The 20,141-nt window shown below is 39.7% G+C and overlaps 1 protein-coding gene across 9 annotated transcripts in view; it reads right to left on the bottom strand.

Annotated features, from left to right (window-relative positions):
• Positions 1–5,313: 5,313 nt before the first annotated feature.
• The window catches only part of Pik3c2g (phosphatidylinositol-4-phosphate 3-kinase catalytic subunit type 2 gamma), a 337,297-nt gene continuing 322,469 nt past the window's right edge, over positions 5,314–20,141 (bottom strand). For 8 of the 9 annotated variants that reach the window (XM_031383723.1, XM_031383725.1, XM_031383721.1 and 5 more), the window contains one exon: positions 14,953–16,448. In XM_031383723.1, coding sequence (XP_031239583.1) covers positions 16,296–16,448 — 153 coding nt within the window. In that variant the 3' untranslated portion in view covers positions 14,953–16,295. Of the gene's footprint in view, positions 5,520–14,952; positions 16,449–20,141 lie in introns of those variants that run through there. The other variant, XM_031383727.1, reaches the window with a different exon arrangement.

The following is a 20,141-nucleotide window of genomic DNA, read 5'->3' as shown; positions in this document are numbered from 1 at the left end:
CATATACAACTCATCAATAATAAGAAAAATGAGGTGCATATTTGGATAGTCATTTTCCAAGAGAAAATGTGTGCATGAACAATAAGCACTTGAAAATATCAACTGAATATCATTTGCCCTCAGGGGAATGCAAATTAAAGTTAATTAGTTCTCCTTAGCATAAGATTCTCACAGCAAATTTTGAGGAGGAGTAGAAACCTGGAACTCTCTCACCCCATCATATGGGACACTCACTTTGGGACCAGCTGGACAGCTTCTAATGACGCTAAATGTGGTGCTTTGAGTGAGAAAGTTCCCCAGTGGGTGGCACTGTTTGGGAAGGTTATGGGATGTTTAAGATGTGGAGCTATGCAGAAGGAAGTGCATCCCTTGGGACAGACTTTGAAAGTTGACATCTTTACCCCACTTCCTCTTTGCTTTCTCTGCTTTCTTCACATGGTTGGAGTTCAGATCTCACCTTCCTGCTGCAGTTGCCTGCTGACATGCCTCCTCCACTACTATAGACTCTTTCTCCCTCTCCCCCCCACCCCTCTCTGGAATTGTAAGCCAAAATAAACTCTTGCATAAGTTGCTTTTGATTGTGGTGTTTTATCACGGCAACATAAAGTAATGAATATATACTAACCCTCTGCCTACCATGAGACTCAGCTATCCTCTCACCATACATTATCATAACAGGAACAAATTATGTGTTCCTCACAAGGATTTTACATGGTGGTGTGGAGAGGAAAATATCCCTGCACAAGTATATTTTCCTGATTTCTTTCCTGTTATTTAGAGAAACTGCTGACCTCTGTAGACCCAGGCTGCCCTTTTGTATGATACAGCTGACAATACACTGTAGAGGAAAACTCCGCTAGTGAGCTAAACAGCCAGACAGCAGATAAAAGCAAGGCTTTCCACCCACATTCCTCAGTGTGACCAGGAGAGAACTTCTCATGGGAAGAGCTTGGGGGCTCTCGGCTCTCTCACAGAGTTGAGCACAGATATTTGTTACCTGGGTTATGTGTACAGTGAGCCAGTCTTTCTCACTGTATGCCTCCTTGGTCTTCCTTAGCATGTTGGCTCTTCTTTTCCCACGGAAGCCCAAGCCCATAACACCATTATTTAGCTTTATATAAGCTGTAATCTTCAACTGTCCAGTCCAGATGCATGTGTGTGGCTCTCATATAAATTTGTGTTTTTTCTTTAATCTGACTACTATTAGTTTTTTAATAGAATAAAATCACAAAGCTTCAGAAAGAACACAATACTACATTAAAAACTTCCTTAACCTCTCAACAGCTATATTTAAAATAACAAATTAGAAACAACTCAAATGTCCTGGAGGGCATGGACAATAAATTATGTTATATCCATATAATAGGATATTGTTTAATGGATTAAAAGGATACTTACTATTGATAAATGCATTAATATCAAAGAAAATAAAAAAATCAAATGGATAAAAAAGTAGCAGAAAAAAATCAGCAACTGGATATAATGTTGCAATTTCTTCTGAGGTAAAGCCATGGATCTTAGAGGGAAGCTCCTTAGACAGGGCTGTTCTAAGAGGATGTGAAACACTAGGATGCTCTATGGGGAGGTGAAAGAATCATTCCAGGCTGCAGGGAAACATCTTACGCTCTGGAAGTAAACAACTTGAAAGCTTCAGGAAGTCCTTGAATCTGACATGATTTTCTAGGTCTCGTCTCCAAACTCCCATAAGCAGTCAAGATTGCTGAGAGACACTTTTGGGCAAGCCTAGCTGCCCACAAAGGATTCTCTTCAACTCGGTGAAGCTGCCTGCAAGCTAAGAAACGCACTCCAGGCTTCCAGCTAGCTGTCACTCATGTTGAGAAATGCTTTTCATTGTGGAGTCATCATTGAGTCATTTCTGCTCCTGCACGGAACCCTTTGCCCATATTCCTGTAAGTCACCCTGATAAAACTCATTGGTTGACCAAACTGGACTTCTGTGGCAATCTTACTTTGGTATGTCATCAGCTTCTTATCTGGGGTAAGTAGATTAGACCTTTGTCCATGACTTCCCAGGAAGTATATCATACAACATTGGGTTTGGAGCTGTTAAAGGGTACCACCATGAAACCTTTGGCCTTGTTGGAAGTTTTGGCTTGATGATATCAGAGGTTTGATCTCAAAACTAAGCATGTTGTGCAGTTTAGACTCTGGACTTCAATCCTATTTGAAAACATAGAAGAAATACAAATCTTGATTTACAAAAAGAGCAGTTTGGTTAAAGTTGCCTCTTGGGTATTGTGACAAACAGCAGGTATCAAGGATACATGAAAAGTAGAATTGCCTTCAGACTGACAACCCATGTTCTGGCAGCAGGACTAGCCCACACTTTGATTCAGTCAAGTGATAGAAACTTCCCTGTGCTTCATTCAGCCAAAGGATTGAATGAATGCAAGATATACAATACTATTCTAGACTGGGGACCACAGGATTTTCTAGAAGCTGGTAGAGAAACACTTACAAAGAACTTGGATATAACCCACATGCTCTTTAAATATGATCTACCCACTAAAAGCATATTTTAAAATATCCCTTGTTAATTAGAGCACTTATAGAAAGCAATACTGAAGCATGCTGGTGAAAGTTATTTAAGAGGATCTCAATGTTTGGTACATGGACCACTAATTTAGAGAGTGTAAAATTCTGACCTCTTTGAATGTTTGATTGAAAATAACATTTAACCACAACTCATAGACAAACATACTTATACATGCTCACAAATAAATACTACATACATTATATAGATAGTGTTAAATAATATTTAAGACAAAGGATAGATCTGCACTTCAACCTTTAGCATCTTTAGACCTATTTGGTGTATTCCTGTCTGCACAAAAACAGTCTTTCAAGCAAAGGCAATAAGAGATAGTTTATTCTGGAGTTAAATGTGAGAAACTGTGTGTCAGAAGCACAGATTAAAGTTATCTCAGATTCCATATTTCCATGTGGAGCATGTAACTAAGATGAAGCTCTTCCCCCTTTTAAACATAAAAGCAAGGTCATAAACCAAGACCCATTTCCAAGCACAATGCTTGAAGCCTTAACTAGGTGGTTCCAGCAAAGCGAGTATGAGAGATCCTGTCATAAACCTCAGATGGTCTTGGCCAGCATTCTCAGACCTGTGTTTGGTTGGAACCTAGTACTTTGTGCAACCTAGTAAATTGTGATTGATCTAATGGGCACAGAGAAATTAGGTCAGGTACAGAGAGGAGGGCAATAAATGGTTGACAATTTGGCTCTGGACTTGGAAAATTCCAGATTCTCCAATCACTGAAGTCCTAACCAGCTAGCTAGTCCTGCAGAAAGTCCAATGAAAGAGGCTGTTCTGTTTAGAAAGGTTTATGAAGATTTCGAGGAACAGTTAGTGTTGTCCTCAGACTAGAACAGTGGTTTCCATTTTATCTCAACACTTGAATCACATGCAGCATTTGAAGCATCCTGATGTGCTCATTCCATTTTTAGAGGTTGTGATGAAATGTGCATAGCATGCTGGGCACAGTGATTTCCTTGAGTACTTCAGGCTATGCCAGTGCAGTGGTCTTAAATATGACCCTCAGGACCCAGAAAGCAATTAGCTCAGAACATATTTCAGAAATAAATACCTCTAGACTCCACCTCAAGCTTCCTATTTATTATTCATAGACAGGGTCCCATGTAATGCAGGCTTATCTTGAATTAGCTACAGGAAGCAGGGTGGCCTTGAACTCTCAATCCTCCTTCCTCTGTTTCCCCAGTGAAGGGATAATAGGTGTGTGCTACCAAGCCTGGCCACCCCAGGACTCTTGAGTTAGAAACTTAGAAGCTATGCCCATCAGGCTGTGTTCTAAAATACCTTCCTGGTGATGCAGATTCATGCTCAAGTTTGAGCCTACTGTTGATATCAGTGGTTGAATGGAGGACTGTCGGCTGACCTCTGCTCCATGTCACTTAGGTACACTGCAGATTGACTCTGTGTTATGTGCCTGCTTCAGTTTTCTGGAAACTAAAATGTGATCATCATCCAGTCTTCCCTTCAGAGTCTCTCTACACAGTGGTATTGGGACTCCTGTTGACAAAGCTTCATGCTCAGCCTGAGTACCCGCCCACAGCAAGCAAAAGCAATATATGTATATGGGAGTAGAAATACAGCCTAGGGAATGGCTGGGCTTCTGCAAGGTGGGAAGATGCAAATACCCTTCATTTGCTCAAGGGTTCAGATTCCCAAAGGTTACAAAAGCAAATCTCCTTCCTTTATTCCTCAAAGCACCTTCCCAGCAAGCTATTGACCTGGCTTCTCTAATGACTCATTTTTCAACATCTCGCTGAGAAGAGAAAGGTGAGATACTGTGTCTAGTGGAATCCATGGTTCTACGTGTACACAGCCGTTTTGCTTAGCTTTCTATTTTAGCCAGGCTAGCAGATCCATTTGGAAGAACAACAGTTACTGACTTAAGTCCACTTAATCTCTCTCAAGTTTTCTCATTTAAAAGCTGTTCCCCCCTGCATCCATCTTCAGTTACACTAGATCCCATGAACTGTAAGATTTACAAACATCTTTATGACAAAGCAGGAAACTTTGAGGAAAATGTTCCCAAGCAACATTGTACTTCAAAGGACACATATTCCTCCACGTGAGGACAGCTACTCGGGACTGTGAGGGTCTGTGAAGCGGGAGTCATCATCTCATAGAAGCCAGTTGTTCCCTTCATGTGATGGTGGTGATTTTGACACCCCCAGGATATTTGTAGAGACAGACTGGAGATAATGATCCACAAGATCATTAGCTGGTTCAGACCATCTGGTTTGTCAGCTATTCGCAACCCAATTCCCTACATTTTTTCTCCCTTTAAAAATTATTACAAAGTTCTTGTTAGCCTTATGAAGATGGCTTTGGGATTTCTGAACCTCTGTATTTGTTCTTCTCAGAATGACCCTGCTGATCAAGTCTCCCCTCTTCCTTTTCACACTGCTTGTCCTTTGATGGCCATTATTGGCTTGAGTGGCCCCACTGACACTCTTAAACTGAGGCTTTTGTCGTAACACTTTGGCAATATCTCTTTGCAATCTACATCTGAGTTGCTATAGCATCAGGAATACATTTTTTTAAAACACCTAACTATAAAAGGAATATAGCTTCCACATGAATAAGTCAAAACAGCATTCTTCAGTTGGAAGAACCCAGTGTGACACTTCAAGGGTAGTTCCACACAAGTTGACTGAACTCTGATTGCCAAAAGGACGTTTAGAAAACATTAAAGATGGGATATGGGTTACACATCATTATTTCTGTTACAAAATACAGAGAATGTGTCTTAAATTGGTTTAAGCAAACCACAAGGCTTATTGACCTTTATTATTAAACGGGACAGTTTGGCTTCAAAGGAGCCTTGAATGGTGGTTCAAATAACTGAGCAGGGCTTTGCTGCTTCTCCTCTGCGCTCAGCTCTATCTGTGCAGCTGTGTCTCCATAGCCGTCTCTCACCCCATGTCTCCAAGATGACTGTCAGAAGCTCCTGCAGATATCTGTGTAAAATAGGAAGAACGATAAAGGCAGGGTCTACTGATTTACATTGAGCTTTGTAACTTTGATATACCTAGAATTCTATAATCATAAAAATACCCCTGCTCCAAATAGTTCCTTGGGACAGTAGGTCATCTGTTTATGAGCTTGTAATTTGGCCAGATTACCCAAGGCTAGTCTTTACTACAGTCACCACGACGGGATCCTTTCTATCTATTGTTATATTTAAGTCCACTCAAATTGAGTGATATTGAAATGTAAAAGCTGTAGGCACAATTCCCAGTGCTCAATGGCCTGTGTCAGTGGCTGTCCTATTGGATAAGGGAGACATAGAACATTTCTGCCATTGCAGGAAGTGATGTCGGGGAATCTCTGCTCTAGAGGACTGGGGCTGCGTGTTTCAAAATGGCTTCACTCATGCTGTGAGACCCACAGCTGTGGAGGCTGACACCGATGGGCTCTCATAATCTTTCCTCCTGGGCTCTTCAAAGGCTGGTGGAAATATTCCAAAAGTGCATGAGCGGAGTTGCATTATATCACTTTCACTGAACTACGTTGACCAAAGTAAACCAAAAGCCATTTAATGGGGCTTGGGTATTTCATCTGTTCATGGCAGTAGTTGAAAAAAAAGTAGAGGTCAGATTTAATATATTGTGGTAGATGACTATAAACAAATCTAACATTTTCAATAATAGAGTTATCAGCAAAGATATTAAAGGGAAGAAATTAAAACACACGAAGTTAGGAAGAAATGACTGCGTTGCATAGAGTGCGGAGTTTCATTTCACATATACTAAATTGGATATGTTAAATATACTATACAGGCATTAGTAAACAAGGCAGCTCACTAAGAAAGGGTAAATTACAAGGAAAAATTATCTTTAAAACTTTAAAAATGATCTACACCCTAAACTGTAGTTTATTTAAGTAAAATTAAATTCCTAAGTCATAGGGCAGAAAGTTCCCAGCAAGCATCACAAGTTGGAATGTGGGACCAAAAGTGGATGAAGGGGTTACTTGGGTTTCAGCTCTGATAAGTGCCCATCAGGATGGACAAGCTGAAGGCTCATGGGTAATGATCACCACTGCCTGGAGGGAGGTTTCCCTATGCATGAAACTAAGGTAGTGTACAGTAGTCGCAACCTAATTAATAACTATGTGGTAAAAATGTGACTGGTTCCTGCCTTAGTTTAACATTTACAACTTTGTAATGGGGCAGCCTTTGTCATGAGTACTTATCTATCTCCTTGAGGTATTAAAATAGCTCATAGGAGCTGGGAAGATGTCTCAGAAGTTAAGAGAACTTACTGCTCTTGCAGAGGGCCCGAGTTTGATTTCCAGCATCCACTCCAGGAAGTTCACTATCACCAGTAACTCCAGAGTTATCACCAATCACTCTAGGGGACCTGAAGCTCTCTGCTGGCTTCTGTGGATACCTGCATGCATCTGTTACATGCACATAGGCTCACATTTAAAAATAAGGTTGAAAATTAAAATCAAGACAATGCCTTTTTTCCCAACCTGAGGTTGTTTTTTTTTTCCCCCTCAGGAACTTCTGGTCCCGTCCTACATAAAAGATAGATTTTAATCTGATGACAGGACCTAAACCATCATAATAGCGAGCACTTTGGCTATGTCCTGACACTGCCATTTTCATCTTCTGTTGTCTAGGAACTCTGCTTGAGACACCTGCCTCATGGGAAGTATTTCTTTAAATTAACTTTCACTTCTTATGATAGTTCTATATAGAAAAATGAAGTTAGATACATAGACTTCAACGGAATACAGTTTAGAATGTTACTTGTGACATAATCAATTTTCTATTCCGGGACATGGTCCCTGTGGATTTGAGAATATATTGTACTCTACTTTGACTGTTGGCTGAAGTGTTTTATATCCCATAGGTCAGGATTATCTATATGTTCCTATTCATTATCTGACATCAATATCTTTAAATATTGATGTTTATTTCTTTCTTCAATTTGTTCATTTTTGCTTTGTGTATTCATTAAAACTTTTAATATATATAATATATGTTTATCTACATATATTATATTATAGTATAACTTACATTATAACATATAATAAACTTAGACATGACTTATGACATTTTAGTTTCATATAAATTATGTAACTATGTAATGTAGGTTATGTATAATTATTTCTTGTCTCTTGTAGCAATTTTCCCAACTTCAATATTATTTTCTCTATTCCAAATATTAACAAAGCTACTCAGTTCTTTTGCTTCCTGTTTGCATAAATTTAATTTTTCCTCCTTTTTAACCTAGTTACATCATTGGATACAGAGTCTCTTGTAGATGGTTTATAATTAAATCTTTCTTTACTAAATGTATTACTCCAACTCTGCCTTTAATTGTAGAGTTTAATCCATTTACATTTAATGTAATTACAGAGACACAAGTGCTTAACCCTATCCAATTTCTCCTTTATGTCTGATGATGCCATCCTTTTGGTTCCCTGGGGTCTCTGTGACATCATTCTTTTTTTGTTACATAAATTAAATAACCCTTTTATTCCTGTTTCTCCTAGCATAGTTATTTTCTTAATGCTATGCCTGTACATTATAATTAACATCTTAGAGTATAATAATCTAGTTCAAATTGTTATCAATGTAATATCAAGGATTATGAAAGTTGTGGTTCTATGCAACTTCATTTCCCATTTCTGTTTTTATTGTCACAAAATACAACTTCATATAGTGTATTCATTGACATACTCTTAGAATTATGGTTTTATCAACATTTTTAAATACAAGCAAAAGTATTTTAAGCATAAACACTTCAATACTAATATCCCCTGTTTTATTGTTTTTGTAAAATACACATAGTGTATCCTAATGCTTAAGTGAATAGCTCAGTGGTATAAAACACGTTCATTATGTGTAGTCTTCATCCACCCCGTAACTTCTTAGATTCTGAAAACGGAAATCTAATACCTATTAAACAGTATCTTACCCCCAAATTCAGTGTTTCTTAGTAACTATTATTTTGTTTGTTTTCTGTTTGTTTCTCTTCCAAATAAATATAACCACACTGTATTAAGCTTTTCATGATTGGTTTATTTCACTTAGCACAATGTTTTCAAAGTTTTATCTGTGTGGATGTAGCTAGTAAGATGGCTTAGCAAGTAAAGATGTTTGCTAACCCAACCTGATGATCTAAATGTTATCACTAGGACTGTAAGGATTGCAGGAGAGAAATGACTCCTGCAATCTGTCCTCTGATCTCCATGTGCACCATGACATGCATGTGCATGTACACACACACACACACACACACAGAGTTCCTCTCCATGTAGAGTTATAGCTTGTATATATATATATACAAGTATATATATATATGTATATATATATATATATATGCTTCATTTGATAATTGATATTTGTATAGGTACAACATTTCAGCTATGGTCAGTGATGTACACAGATGCACTTAGATTTGTTTGAGTTTCTGCTTTCAGAAATGTAAAGTTAAGTTTTTAAAAAACTTAAAGGGAAAGTTTAAGACAGTGGAATTGTAGGATCCTATAGCAAGTTGGCTTTCAATATTTATTACTTTATGGCATGTAAGTGTGGGCTGTGAGGAAGGCAGAGAATAACTGGGCATTGTGTCTTAAGAGCCTTCCAACATTTTGTCTGAGACAGGGTCTCTGTTTGTCCTCAAAGATCAGCATGGATGAGGTTCCAGGAATATGCTTGCCTCTCTCTCCCATCTCATCATTGCCAGGGGTATGGACGCAAACTCCACACTTATCATTTCACTTGGCTTTGGATGAACTTAGATATTCACATTAGTGAAGCAAGATGACTGAGCTATCTACTCAACCTAGCTAAGTCCATGTTTCCTCATTTTGTCAAATCGCCTGTTCTTTCCATAGCAACAGAGATGATTGCCAGATCAAACCTCATGAAGCTTTTCCCACTGTGCTCTTCTGAGTTTATAGTTTACAATTTTATGTTTGGATCTCTCAAACATTTAATTTTGTTTATGGTATTAGATATTTCTTAATTCTTTACATGTAAATATTCAGTAATTTCAGCATTGTTTACAGAAAAGACTTCCTTTACCACTGAATGGAGTTGACAAGCTCATCAAAACTCAGCAGACCATATATGATGGGATTTATTTCTGGGTTATTGATTCTATTCCATCAGTTATATGCTTGTCTTTATGTTGCTGCCAAAGTTTTTGATTATTATAGGTTTGTAGTAAGCTTAGGAATTAGAAAGTGCAAGTTTCCATTTTTGTTCTTTTAAAGAGCAGACACACAATCAATTTTAATGTTTTATTTCATAATGCTTTGTTGCTCTAATTTTTCCTTTATGGAACCTTCAGGAATTTCTGCATGTAAGATACATCATCTTTGATCATCTTTTTCTATTTGAATGCATCTTCTTTTCTTGATTAATTGCTTTGATGATAATACTCAGTACTGTGTTGAATAGTGCATTCTTGCCCCTTTCCTGGTCTTTAAAATTTTTATTTTATTTTTCAAATTCATTTGTGTGTGTGTGTGTGTGTGTGTGTGTGTGTGTGTGTATTGGAGAGAGAGAGAGGGAGAGGGAGAGGGAGAGGAGAGGATGAAGGAAAGGGAGAGGGAGAAAGATGGGGAGAGGGGACAACTTGTGCATCTCAATTTTTTTCTCCATTATAAGAGTTCCAGGGATTGAGCTCAGACAGTCAGGTTTGACAAGCAGTACCTTTCCCAGCTGAGCCCTCCTGCCAGCCCTTGTTTCTAATTTTAAGGGCAATATTTAAGTCTTTTCCATGGAGGTTGATGTTCAGTAGACTTTTTTTACCCATGGCTATTCTGCTGAGGAAGTTTCTAAACTGCATCTTTTGATTGGAGAGGGTTTAAAATATTTACATTAATTTATTTGTTGATAAGGAAGAACTTTGGGCTTTTTGTACTTTTTTCTGTTTGTTATACAGATTTTATGTTCTTTGTTTTCTATGCTGCTGTCTTCTTTTATGTTTAGTCAACTTTTTTATTTTTGTTTATTGTTTTCTGTTATTTTTGTTCTTTTTTTTTTCTTTGCTGTGATACATTGAAATTCTAAAATATTTCTCTGGATAGCTCATCTCTTGCAGATTATAAGCCCAGTCTTTTATTTTACCTACCAATCCAGTCATTTACTCCAGGTCCCCTTTCGATTATCCTAGGAATCAGCATCTCTTGACCCCAGCCTTTTATTCTTAGGGGACAGCAAATGCATCTTTCTTAACATTGCAGAAGAATTCAGAGATCTTCCTGCCTTTGTTAAGTACAGGCAATAAGCTAGCTGGGTGGGACCTTGCCCTGAAATTACCATTTGTGCCACACTGACTGGGCCTAACCTTGCTCTGTCCTAGGCCAAACTTGAACTCAGGAATCTGCCTGCCTTTGTATCTTTCTGACAAGCTGGCTCATTAATGCAGCTGCCTCTGCTCCTTTAGATTCATGAAGCCCTGCATATAATACATATAGCATCCTTATTTTTGCAGAGTTGAGAAATTATATATTTCCAAACTCATGTTTTTAGAGTTCTTTTCCACAGCCTTAAGGGTTGTCCCAAAGGACCCAGCATTTAGCGTTTTGCTGAGACATTAGTCACACCTTCACCTCCCAGACTCCTGCTGTCTCTGATTTTCATGGCGTCATTAATGTTCACAGAGAGGACATTCCTTGAAGGAGGAATGTAAAAACATATACAGTATTATAGAAACAAGACTTATATCCACAGCAGCCACTGACACTCATGGAGGTCCGTGCCCTGTTGGCCCTGTCCCAGGGATGGAACCACGTCATCCCACCCCCGCCAAAGCCATGCCAGACTCGGCATTGTAGGTGAAAGTTGATGTATAATAAAAGACCTTATTTTCCTTCTTTTTATGGCTCTCAGTTTCATCTCACTTCATTTAATTCTTGATACAAAGTTGTACTTTCCAGCCCAGCTTGGCCTCAAATTCACAATATTCTGCTTCCTGAAGCTGGGATTACATATGCTACATGCCCTTTGTCCCCCCATTTCCTCCCCCACTCCTTCATTTCTCTTTCTTCCATTTTAACCTTCTTTCCTTCTTTTCTCTCTCTTTCTTCTTTTTAGAAGAATCTATATTTTATAAAGCACCAACGTTAACCATCACATCTTCTTGACTCCAGGTTGTGCTAGGGTTTGAAGTTGCAGCATTAGCATAGTTTGTTTTGTGCCCTTCTGAACTTGTTTTAAAACAAGTGTGTATTCTCTGTTGTGTCTGATAGCTCTGTATGTTAGCCTAGAGGGCAACTAAACTATAATTTGACAGATTCCTTTAAACCTCTAGAACCTAAATACATAAATAAACTCCCTTTCAGTGTTTATTGACTCTGTGCGTGGTGGAACATGCCTTTTATTGTCATCTGGAAACTCTCCACCTCCCCTTCACCATTATGCCAACTTTGCATAGCCTGGAAGGCAGCTAGAGGTGGGTGCTTCCGGTAATCCCAGGAGTTTTCTCACTGTGAATTTAAATAGGGCATTTGTGTATTTTTCTAGAGTTCTAAGAACTTGTGGGAACGTTTCGAAGTGCTTATTCTTTTTCAAATTCTATTTACGGATGTGTGTCTGTGTGAGGAGCATGATGGCTAACTACAGGTGCTGAGGAGGACAGAAGAGTTTATGCTCTCGACTGAGAGTTGCAGGTGGTTGCAGCCACCAAGTGAGTTCTGGGAACCACGTTGAGCTCTTCTGCAAGAGCAGCCTGTGCTGTTGACCACTAAGCAGCTGGCCAGCCCCAAGGCCATCACTCAAGTGTAAGCTTGCTAGCCTTGCCTTCCAGGCTTCTTAGCTGCTCTGTTGTCAGATGTGATTTGTAAGTACACATAAGTATTTTGGACAAGTGGGATTCTTGGCTACCCTAGTCAGTAGAATATGATGCTGAAATACTCTGGAAAACTTTACTTTCTACTTCAGCACTCTGAGAGTTCTGGGTGAGACAGATAAAGACACTTTGAGTTTTTTTTTGTTTTTTTTTTTTGTTTTTTGTTTTTTTTTTTTTTTTTTTTTTTAAACACTAGCCAAATCTTATCAGATAGCTTTAATTGTGTGGTCAGGATAAAGCGCATTTTCTTTCTTAATACTTATATATCACCTGCCTAAATTTAGATATTTGGTGTAAAGTTAACATGCTGTTAAATATAATATGCTTTTCTCCTCTTACAAGAAATATACTTCCATCTAGACCTAAAAGGGCAGGTTTGAGAATTCTGACTTTTTAGAATCCTTTGTGGATTCCGGTGCAATGGAAGAGCCAGTTGTGTCCTGAATTCCTCATATGCTCTGTTTTTTTTTTTTTCCTTCATCTGCCTTGTTCCTCTTGTGGTCACTCAACAGGCACACTCAAGTCACATCCTACCTTCCCTTGGTCATCCCTGGGCCCTGTCATTCTCTCATTGATGGTATAGTCAGACTTGAGATGAGTAGGTCCAGGAAGTCTGCAAGGCCTAGAGAGGAAATCAGCAGGACTTTGTACCAAGGCTAGTCTTACAAGGGGCTCTGGGCATGGGTCATAGTTACTTCCAGGGGAAATAGAGTTCTTCACAGTGAGGTCACCAGAGGAAGAGCTGCCCTTTGCTTTGTCTGACGATGTACTGTCAATGAGAAAAACCTGTGCTGGCTTAGGGCTTATTACTTGCTTGGGGAAGCAAATATCAATACCATGTAAAATAAAATGTGAAATTGCACACGTCCAGAGATGGTAAACATATAGGAGGAAAGGAAGAGTATGAAGGAGGTATGTGTGTGAGGACAGCAGTTTGCCATGTCACTGTGGTATCATGGGATGGGTTTGACAGAGACAGATATTTGCTCACGATCTGAAGGATGTGTGGGAGTCAGAAAAGTGGAAATAGGAGCCCAAAGAACCTTTTTTTGGAGAAGGGTTGGCCGATCAAAGACTTCAAGGACGAAGCATGCCTGGAGTGTCCAGTGGACAGAAAGGAGGCCATGGCTCAAGTGCTGAGGATAGAGGGACACAAGAAATGTTAACATCAGAGAGACAGACAGCTGTTGAGAAGTCAGCAATAGGGCCTTTCAGGCTATTTTAAAGGCTAGGGCTTTTGCTCTGAGATTAGAGGCTCCTGCAGAGTTTAGAGCAGAATGACTTCAACATCCCAGAGGTATCCCAGAGGCCATGGTGTTGGAAAAAGAGTGGAAGGAGGCTGGGGTTCCTAGAAACCATGAGCTATTTAGAAGGCATCTGTGGTAACACAAGATAAAGATGATGTTAGGAAAGGTTGTTAAATGACTGGACTTGGGATGTAGTTTGAAAACAAGTCTAATAGGTTTTCTTAATTGGGTAGTACTCAAGCATTCGTGTGTGTGTGTGTGTGTGTGTGTGTGTGTGTGTGTGTGTGAATTTGAGATCTTTATTAGATACTCTAAGGATGCTAAACAAGCAATTGGGTTGTTACTGCTGAAATTTAGGAGGGGTTGTGGGGTGGAGATATAAAGCTGGGGACCAGTAGCATCCAGATGACATTAAAGCTTTGAGAATGTGTGAGACCGTTACCATGGATGAAGGTAGCCTAGGCCACTACAGCACTAGGGTGGAGCAGTGTCAGGAGGCTCTTGAACTGGAGAATGAAAACAATGTGGCAAGATTATGAAAGGAAGACATGGAGGATGAGTCTGCAAGAGAGTATGTGGATGACAGAGTTACTAAGTATATAGGTACCCATGGAGCGATCCAACTGCAGAGGGAAACAGGCAGTTGGGTTTAGTTAACTACATGAAGGTTTTCATCCAAGTGGTCAAACAGCTGCCCTGATGGGCATGGGAGAACTTCAGAAGACAGAAACTGTTGAAGGTAGAGACAAGCATTTGAAAAAGTTTTGTTGTGAAGAGGATCAAAGTGTTCGAGCAATGTGGGTAAGGGACCATCGTTAAAGCACAGCTGGGGACTGGTTTGGGAGAAGTATTCATCTCTGTTAAGGAGATGAACCACAGAAGCTGCTCTTGCAGCAGGTGCAGCAACAGTAGAAGCCTTCCTGTTTCCTTAGAAAGATTTGAGGCAGGAAACAAAGTTTCCAGGGAGAACTTGGGACAGGAGAAAAGAAGCTGAGGAAGTTTCAGCAGGAGAGATAGTGTATCACTATTGTCTATAAGCCAGGATGGAACACTGTGAGTTGGTGTGTCACCATTGTCTACAAGACTGGGCAGGGAACAGTGTAAGAATGAAGAGAACAGTTGCTCACAAAGTTAATGGCTTTCTGAGAGGGAGTCATCATACATTTTAGTGAGACCCTGATGGCTGCTATAAGTCATTGATGTAGTTTCCAGTGACTAAGTGCACAGTCTTTCATGTGTTTACATGATTATATAAATGACCAAGCAAAACAATATGAATTCCTTTTTAAAAATGAAACAAATCAAGATTAGAGAAACAAAACCAACAATTTACATGGCAGATGTTTTATTTTTAAAACCTCCAGTTTGATTATCTTGAGGGCACACTACTCTGAGTTTGTCTATTATGCAGGCAACAATCTAGAAGATCATCTATTCAGTTCATGGTGAGCACAAGGGGTGGGTTCATGTGCAATGAGAGTATTTAACAAGTGAAAAGGAGTTTAAATAGTGAATTTAAAATCTGACATTCTGGGTTTGGGGATTAATAGGACTTAAGGTGTGAACACAGCAGAGGCTGGAAGACACAATCAGAGTGGATTAGTCAATATCACATTCTAAGAACCAACTTAAAGATTACAGACCAGGGCCAATGACCTAGAACCTCAGCAGTAGGGGAACAGAGGCAGGAGGACCACTGTGAGTTTGGGCCCAGCTTGATCTACATAGCAAGTTCTAGGTCAACTAAGATATATAGTAAGATGTCCATCTTAAAAACAGAACTCCCCATAGGAATACAAGATTTTTCGAGAAGAATAGTTGTTGATGGGTGTGTGGCAACTAAAAAAAGAGAGAAACTAAAGTAATGAAAGGAACTGTATACACATATGAAATTTTTTAAGAAAAACTGTATGTAATAGAAAATCTTAGGGTTCTTTTTTTGATAGAAAGATTACAGCACATAGTTGGAGACCACCAGTTCTCAGTAAATCCACTCATGACTAGACATGTGGTTTGTACACATATTTAAGTTTGAAATATATTACAGATATTCTTAGCCTTTAGATTCATTCATGAGCATCTCTTAGCTTGAGAAAACACCTTGAAAGTATAACTTTTGACCTCAACAAGCAATTAAGACAAGATGTGAACTTATGTTTGACTCAAAATGCAGATTAAAATTAATTATTCTTTCATTTCTTTGCATATGGAATTTTATACGATGAATACTCCAAGGAGAAAATATGATAATAAAGTAAGGAGAGGATAGGGAAGAAAGAGTTACAAAAGACTTATTTTGATCTGATTCTTCTGTGATATTCACATTCCAAGCCTATGGTTCTCAACCCATAGGTCATGACCCTTTGGGGGAGTCAAATGACCCTTTTTTTTTACATGGGTCACATAGTAGATATCCTGTATATCAGATATTTACATTGCAATTCATAACAGTATCAAAATTACAATTATGAAGTAGCAACTAGAATAATTTTGCAGTTTGGACACTACAGCCACCAGGAGCTGTATTAAAGGGTCAGAGCATTAGGAAGGCCGAGAACCACTGCTCTAAACTATCCCCCCAGAAAAAGATGCCTTGCTTATGTGATAGAGGGAAGTAGAAGTTAAAGACATACAAGTACTTAATCAATAATGCATGTGCTCGTGGCGCTAGTCAGATGATGCTGTTCCCTAATGGGTACCACTTTTCTTCATTGAGGGGAACACTGCAGAGTTGGATGTTAACTGCTCCCACAAATACAGCTCCGCTCTTCACGATGAGCATTAAAACGTGGCCCTGGAGCCCTGGGACTTCATCGTATGCCACCTGAAGATGGAGAGGGAAGGAGCATGGAAGTCAGATATGCTTGGATGCGTCTTTCTTTTCAGTACTGATTTAAATTTTTAAATTTTTAAAATGATGCTAACAGCTTATACCTTTGAGGGGAGAGGTTCATGTCAAAATATCCTGTTTCCAGCATTAACCCTGAAGAGTCAAGGCTCTACTGATAGAACAGAATTCAATGACCATTTCTTCAAGAATTTTTTTTTGTTTGTTTGTTTGTTTGTTTCAAGACAGGGTTTCTCTGTATAGCCCTGGCTGTCTTGGAACTCAATTTTGTAGACCAGGCTGGCTTCGAATTCAGAAATCCACCTGCCTCTGCCTCCGAAGTACTGCGATTAAAGGCGTGCGCCACCACCATCCGGCCTTTTTTAAGAATATTAGTGTTACTGATTCCATTAAAATTTCCCACACTCCAAATTCAGTGATTCAATCAGATATTCACTAGGAATAGAATCCAATAGTCTGCCTTTAACCACCTTTGACCTTCCTGAGTGTCACAGGAGTGAGGGCACTGCATCCTTATGTTGCAGGTCCCTGAAGGATGACAGACCAGTGCTGCTTACATGGGGAGGGCAATATTTCAGATGGAATCAGTTTGTGATCACTTCTTTTACTTACAATTGCGTGACTTTTAATTATGAAAATGTACTTATCCAATTAAACATATAATACAAACAAATCAAAAAAGGAAGAAAAAAATCTGCCTTTCCAACATTGGGATGTTCTTTGGTCTTATATATGCAATTGCTTGTTTTTCTTTTTTAAGATTTGACTTGTAATATGTATATGTATACATATATATATATTACACACATACATATATATGCATATGGATGTATGCATGTACAGGTACATGTTGTTCATGTGATTTAATTTTTTTCCCCAGTGGGATCTGGTTCAACTTTGGCTTCTAATATTCAGGGCATTACATTCATGACAATGACAGGCCTGTTGAGGGTGACAGACGTTGGCAGTGCGGGATGGATGAAGATGTTTGTTATGAGATGTGAAAGGAAGGGAGGCAAGCATGGAGAGTTGACATGGTTGCCAGGGAAACGTGTTAGAACACATTTAGAAGCCGGAATTTCACACAGTGATACATATTTGCTGTTTACAGCCATATTACAAGGGAGAATGAAGGGCTCTCAGTATAGGCAAAATAGGAGGCAGCTTGAAAGGAAAGTCCTCAGACAGCTGGGTGGCTTCCTCTGTGAGTGACGGAGGGGTTTCTGGGCAGTTACACACTGTCTGCATCTATTTATCACCCTCTGACGCCATCAGTGAGGCCCGGGGTTGAAGCCCCTGAAGGAAACTCTTTGCCGAGCATGTGTGCCCAGGAATACTTCTCCAGTACTGAAGAAATGCAAGTTATCAATGACATTTGTCTCTACCATAGACAAAAATTAATTAGCAAGTTAAAAAGCTAACTCAAATCAAGGGACATGATCTGCAATGTTCTCTAGTCTACTCTATGCAGCCTCTTCCACCTGCAGTCTTATCTCGGCTCCGCAAAGAAAGTTACCATTGATTTTCTAGGATTGCCTATTTAAAGCATCCCAAGCCAGGTGTGGGGTTCAGAGGTAATAGAGAATGCGTCAACCCCCCTTAATAAAGGACTTTAGAGAATGCGTCAAACACCCCCCCCCCCAACTTCGCTCCCTGTAACTCATGTTCTCTCACGGTTGCTGGATGCCCGGTGCTGCCCAGAAATCCACCCAGGACCTCAGGACACCCTCCCTTTTCCTCCCTCCACAGTGGCCATCTTCCACCTCCTGCCTTCTCCTCCCCTTTCCTTCCTACATTTACCACAGTGAATTCCTCCTCCGTCCCTCAGAGAAGACAGATGACAGAGCTTTCAAAATGATACAGGGACGGAGGAAAGTGACACGCTTTCAAGACGTGGCCCCTGGAAAGGTCTGGCTCGGGAACTCTGTGAATCACACAAATCAATTCCAAAAAGAAGATTTTCAACAAAACACAGCAATAACTTATATTCAGATTCACATGGCTCTGTCTTCGGCTGTGAGCCTTTGCATGTAGCGAATAATAATACTAACCTACAGAGCCATGAAAAAGAATTAATGGGAGAATAATGCAAGCTTTATGCTGAATATTCAACACTCATGAATCAACTTCAAATATGCATCAAATACACAAATAGGGGGGATTTTGTGTGTTTTTTTTTTTTTTTTTTTTTTTTTTTTTTTTTTTGCACTTGGCTGAGGAATATGCTTCCTGACAAGAGCAATTCCCTCAAGCACCCAGAAAGTAGGAAGTCTCAGGAAGTCACTCTGAAATTTATTATTTTCCTGTGCCAAATGTAAACATCAGGACTTACAAAGCTATGTGGTTTGGTAGATTTTTAACCTGTTCTTGAATAATGCATATTATTTTCTTAAAGTGACCAAAGTTACAATATTGGTAGTACATAGCTCTTAATTGTTCTGTGCACCTCTAGTGATTTTTTTTAAACTATTTTACCATGTAACAAGTATGTGATGGGTCACTCTGGACAAGAACATAGGCAGATGTATTCTTTGTGATATTCTCATCAAATGACATAGTGTGTCTTTATATTAATGTAATAAGAAATATTTCTCTTAATTAAGTTTTATAGTATATTCATACATTTTTCACTGATAAGCATGAGGCAAATCTCCCATCAACCTGACAAATATAGAATATGTGGGCTTGGAATTGGCACCTCAGACAGAAACCTCTGAGTACACTGAGCATCTATTAACTCACACACAAGCATCCACTGGACATTATTTGTCACAAGGGGCTAATAAATAAGGCTAAAGTACATTTTCATGGTTGCGGTGGGAGAGTCATAAACAGATCAGTGTGTCTGTGTCGGTGGGAAGAATATTGAGGGTGGGGTGAGAGCCAGCTCAGCACACATGAGGCAGGGTCCCGGGGTGGACCTCGGCTTTAGGATCAGTCAGCAGCACACATGAGACAGTGACCCAGGGTGGACCTCAGCTTTAGGATCAGTCAGCAGCGCACATGAGACAGGGTCCCGGGGTGGACCTCGGCTTTAGGATCAGTCAGTTCTGAGCTTGAATAACATGTGCACCCTCTGGGCCTAGATACTATGTACATACATAGGCATCTGCTGTTTAATGAGAAGATGTATCCTGAAACATGGATATTTGGTGACCTCTGAGCTCTTGTGAAGACGGCTGCAGCATTGCAGGTGACCGAGGGTTAGAGAAACACTGTCTTACACTGGACCAGGCCTCTGAAACGTGGAGTACACGACTGAGTAAGCTTTATTGTCTTGTGAACACCAGAAGAGCTCGGGCTTGGGAGACAGCAGTAAAGGGCAAGCAAGGGCCTGAGGTTGATCCCATGGGGAAAAAGCTATGTGTAGGGGTGCATATCTTTAATGCCAAGACTTGGAAGCAGGAGGCGAATGCAAAGACAGGAAGCAGGAGGCAGGAGGCAGAGGCAGAGGCTGTAGGAGCTCTGTAAATCCAAGGCTAGCTTATACTACATAGTGTGAGACCCTGTCTCAAACAAAACAAAACAAAACAACCTAGTGAACATACAAAACCTGAGAAACAACAAACCTGATGATGACCTCTGGTTTCCATATACACACATACAGAGCTGCATATACACAAGCACATAAGTACACACACACACACACACACACACACAGAGGGGGAG

Source organism: Mastomys coucha, unplaced genomic scaffold (genome assembly GCF_008632895.1).
Source record: "Mastomys coucha isolate ucsf_1 unplaced genomic scaffold, UCSF_Mcou_1 pScaffold20, whole genome shotgun sequence".
Lineage (NCBI taxonomy): Eukaryota > Metazoa > Chordata > Mammalia > Rodentia > Muridae > Mastomys > Mastomys coucha.
Note: the sequence above shows the minus strand (reverse complement) of the source record. Positions and strands in the feature narration are given on the sequence as shown.